Here is a 3,521-nt window from a genome sequence, read left to right as displayed (position 1 = left end):
CGGGCTGCCGCCTGTGCTTGGGGTGTGCGGGTGGCCGCGCCGCGGAGGGATGCTCCTGCTGTGCGCCCTGACAGTTTGGGGTGAAAAGGGCAGCTTTTGGGGCTCCTGGCTGGCAGGAAGGCAGGGCTGGGGGCACACACCGCTCCCATGGGGGGGGTGCTTCACCCATTTCCTGCAGCTTTGGGGTGTCCTGCAGGCTGTGGGGTGGGGACCCCAAAGCCAACAAACCTAAGGGCTGTGTCCCTATAACCCATAGCTCTGGGGTTCCTATACCTATAGGGCAGTGCCCCTATAACCAATAGCTCCGTTTATCCTATATGCCATAGGGCTTTGTCCCTATATCCCATAGCTCTGGGGTTCTTATATCCTATAAGGCTGTGCCCTCATAACCCATAGCTCTGTGCTTCCTATATCCCATAGGGCTGGGCCCCTATAACCCATAGCTCTGGGGTTCCTATAGCCTATAGGGCAGTGCCCCTATAACCGATAGCTCCGGGCATCCTATATCCCACAGGGCTTTGTCCCTATAACCCCTAGCCCTGGGGTTCCCATACCCCCAGGCAGTGCCCCCATTACCCCACCCCCCTCGCCCCGCCCCTCCCCCAGCCCTGGGTTCCCCCCATCCCCGCGCCACCGCGCACGCGCCGCTGCCGATAGGGGCGTGGCCTATCCGTGACCCCTCCCCCTGAGTGACGTCACCGCGAGTCTGCGGCGGCCGCAGGTGAGGGCGGGGACCCCGCGCCTTAAAGGGGCCGCGCAGGGCCGGGGGGGGGCTCGGGGACAGCGGGGGGGGGCAACGGGGGGAGGGGAGGGGCACAGGGACCCGGGGGGGGCACGGGGGATACGGGGGGGGGGGCAGGGCCCATGGGGGAGGGAACAGAGCCGGGGGGGGCGGGGACCCCATGGGGGGGGGGAAAAGGATCCCACGAGGGGAGGGTGGGGGGTAGGGACTGGAGGGGGGGGCACACGGGGGGGGGGCAACACGGCTCGGCCCCCCCTGTGCCCCCCAGCCCCCTGCCCGCCATGGTGGAGCCGGGCTGGCTGCTGAGCCCCGCGGGCCGCCCCTACCTGGCCTCGGTGCTGCACAAGAACCAGCGCAGGGTGTTCGGTGAGCCCCCCCCCAAACCCCACAACACCCCCCCGGGACCCCCCCACCCCGTGCTGACCCCCCCCTCCCCCCTCCCCATGGTGCCCCCCCAGGCCTGCTGGAGCACCCCACGCTGCCGCCCGCGCTGGCCGTGCCCACGGCGCGCTACAAGATCTTCGTCACCGGCAAGAGCGGCGTGGGCAAGACCGCGCTGGTGGCCGCCCTGGCCGGGACCCCCGCGCCCACCGCCCACCGCGAGACCTTGGGTACGGCGGGGTCAGGGGGTCACACCGGGGGTCACACCGGGGGTCACACCGGGGGTCACACAGTGCCCCTGGGGACTTACCCCGGCCTCGCCCCGCAGGCATCGAGGCCAGCAGCGTGTTCTGGCCGGCCAAGCCACGCGGTGCCGAGCGCGCGGTCATGTTCCAGCTGCAGCTCTGGGACTGCGGCGAGAGCGCCCTGAGGAAGTTCGAGCACATCCTGCCCGTGAGCACACAGCGGGGGCACGGGGGGGGCGCGGGATGAGACCCCGCGGGGGCGCAGACACCGGTGCGTGGTGTCTCCATGATGTCTCCATGGTGTCCCGTTCCCCCCAGGCCTGCAAGGAGGAGGCGGACGCCGTCCTCTTCCTCTTCTCCTTCACCGACCGCGCGTCCTTCGAGGAGCTGCCGGCACGGCTGGCGCGGGTGGTGGCCCCCGGCGAGGACCTGCTGCGGGTGGTGGTGGGCACCAAGTATCCTTTGGGGTGGAGGTAGGGGAAGGGGGGGGGAGATCGGGCGCTTCGTCGTACCCATGGGATTTTGGGGGTTTTGCCGGTTTTGGGCCATCGACCTTGACCCCACGCCCAGGTTCGACCTGGCCGCCCACGCCGACGTGACGGAGGACGACCTGGCGGCCTTCGAGGGCACCTGGGGGCTGCCGGTGCTGCGGGCAGGGGGCAGCGGGGTGGGCCGGGGGGGGCTGGCAAGGGTGGCCCCCCTGCTGGACGCCCTGGTGGGGTGGCTCTGGGAACGCGACCAGGTCGCTGCCGGCGTCGCCCCCGAGGGGCAGGAGCCCCCCCCCACCTGAACCCCGCTGTGCTGGGGGGGGGGAGCCCCTCACTGCGGTGTTTGCCCTCCCCCCAGCATTAAACAGCGATGCTTTTCCAACCCGTGGGGTCCCCTGGTGTTGTTTTGGGGGGAAGTGGAGGGGTCCCCGGGTTTTGGGGTCTCTGGGGTGGGGAGGTTGAGGTTTGGGGGGGCTAAGGGGGGGCTGGTCACTGGTGTGGTGGGTGCTGTCCCCGGGGGGGTGAGGGGGGTGTGGGGTGTTGGGGATGGGGGGGGTGGGATTTGGGGTGCCCCGGGATGCTGAGGGGGTGGGGTTTTGGGGGATGCTGCAGATGGGGGTTGGAGTGCTGAGGCTGGGGGTGCTGGATTTTGGGGTGTTGGGGGGCTGCAGGACCATGGGGCTGGGGGTGCTGGGGATTCGGGGTGCTGGGGGTTGCGGGGGGGGCACAGCCCCCCTGCAGGGCAGGACCCCCCTAAGCATCCCCCCCAGCACCCCACATTTCCCCACCGCTCCCTATGGCCGGGCCACTTCCCAGCACCCCAAATCCGGGGGGGGGGCAAACCCTGGCACAGTTCCAGGACCCCAAAGTGGGGGGGCTGTGGGACCCCCCCGCCACTTCACCTCCCTGCCAACCCCCCCCCACCAAACCCTACAGAAATCCGCCCTTATTTTACCCCAGAACTGCCCATTCCTGGCCCGGCCTCGCCCCAGCCGTGGGTGCAGGAAAGGGGGCGCAGCGCCCCCGGCCCCCCCCGGCCCCCCCCCGCCCGTCCGGCTCCGGAGCCCCCCCCGCCGCCACTGCTGGGGGCGGGGCCAGCCGCGAGGCCACGCCCCCGTGCCGCCATTGGCTGCCGCCCCCCTCTCTTCCCACGCCGCTTCATGAATGAAAGGGGGGGAGGGGGTCCGGGGGGGCGCTTTAACCCCTTGGGTGCCGGGGCCAGAGCTGGAAGGGGGGGGGGGCGCAGCTCCCGGAGCCAAACGTGGGGACCGCGGGGCTGGGGCCGGAGCCGAGGGGATGCAGCAATTTGGGGGGAGGGACTGGGGGGGGGACGGGACAGGAGGGGCCGGATGCGGCCGCAAAGCGGGGACCCCCCCCTTGCACCCCAACACATGACCCACGCCAAACGAGGCGCAAAACCATTGATCCGGAACCAAAGCTGTGGGGGGAACTGGGAGGAACTGGGAGAGACTGGGAGGGCCAACCGGGGTGCTGGGAGCTCCCCCTGACCCCCCCCCCCAGATCGAGTACCCCCCCCACGTTCCCTGCCGGGCCGCGCTGGAGGGGCGCTGTCCCTTTAAGAGGGCAGCCTCGCGCGTTCCCGCGGGCGGGGCCGGGTGACGTCAGCGGGGCATGAATGAACAGGAGCGGGGCGCTCCCGCGGGG

At 70.9% G+C, this 3,521-nt stretch overlaps 1 protein-coding gene across 1 annotated transcript; it reads left to right on the top strand.

Moving 5' to 3' along the window:
• Window positions 1–697: 697 nt before the first annotated feature.
• Window positions 698–2,238, top strand: CPLANE2 (ciliogenesis and planar polarity effector complex subunit 2). The gene is made up of 6 exons (XM_084494849.1): window positions 698–721; window positions 1,011–1,108; window positions 1,201–1,353; window positions 1,452–1,576; window positions 1,687–1,823; window positions 1,939–2,238. Exons 2-6 carry the CDS (start codon window positions 1,024–1,026, stop codon window positions 2,156–2,158), a joined length of 720 nt encoding a protein of 239 aa, XP_084350975.1. The 5' UTR covers window positions 698–721; window positions 1,011–1,023; the 3' UTR covers window positions 2,159–2,238.
• The last annotated feature ends 1,283 nt before the right edge of the window (window positions 2,239–3,521 follow it).

The sequence above is a fragment of the Aythya ferina genome (genome assembly GCF_964211825.1).
Source record: "Aythya ferina genome assembly, chromosome: 21".
Lineage (NCBI taxonomy): Eukaryota > Metazoa > Chordata > Aves > Anseriformes > Anatidae > Aythya > Aythya ferina.
Note: the sequence above shows the minus strand (reverse complement) of the source record. Positions and strands in the feature narration are given on the sequence as shown.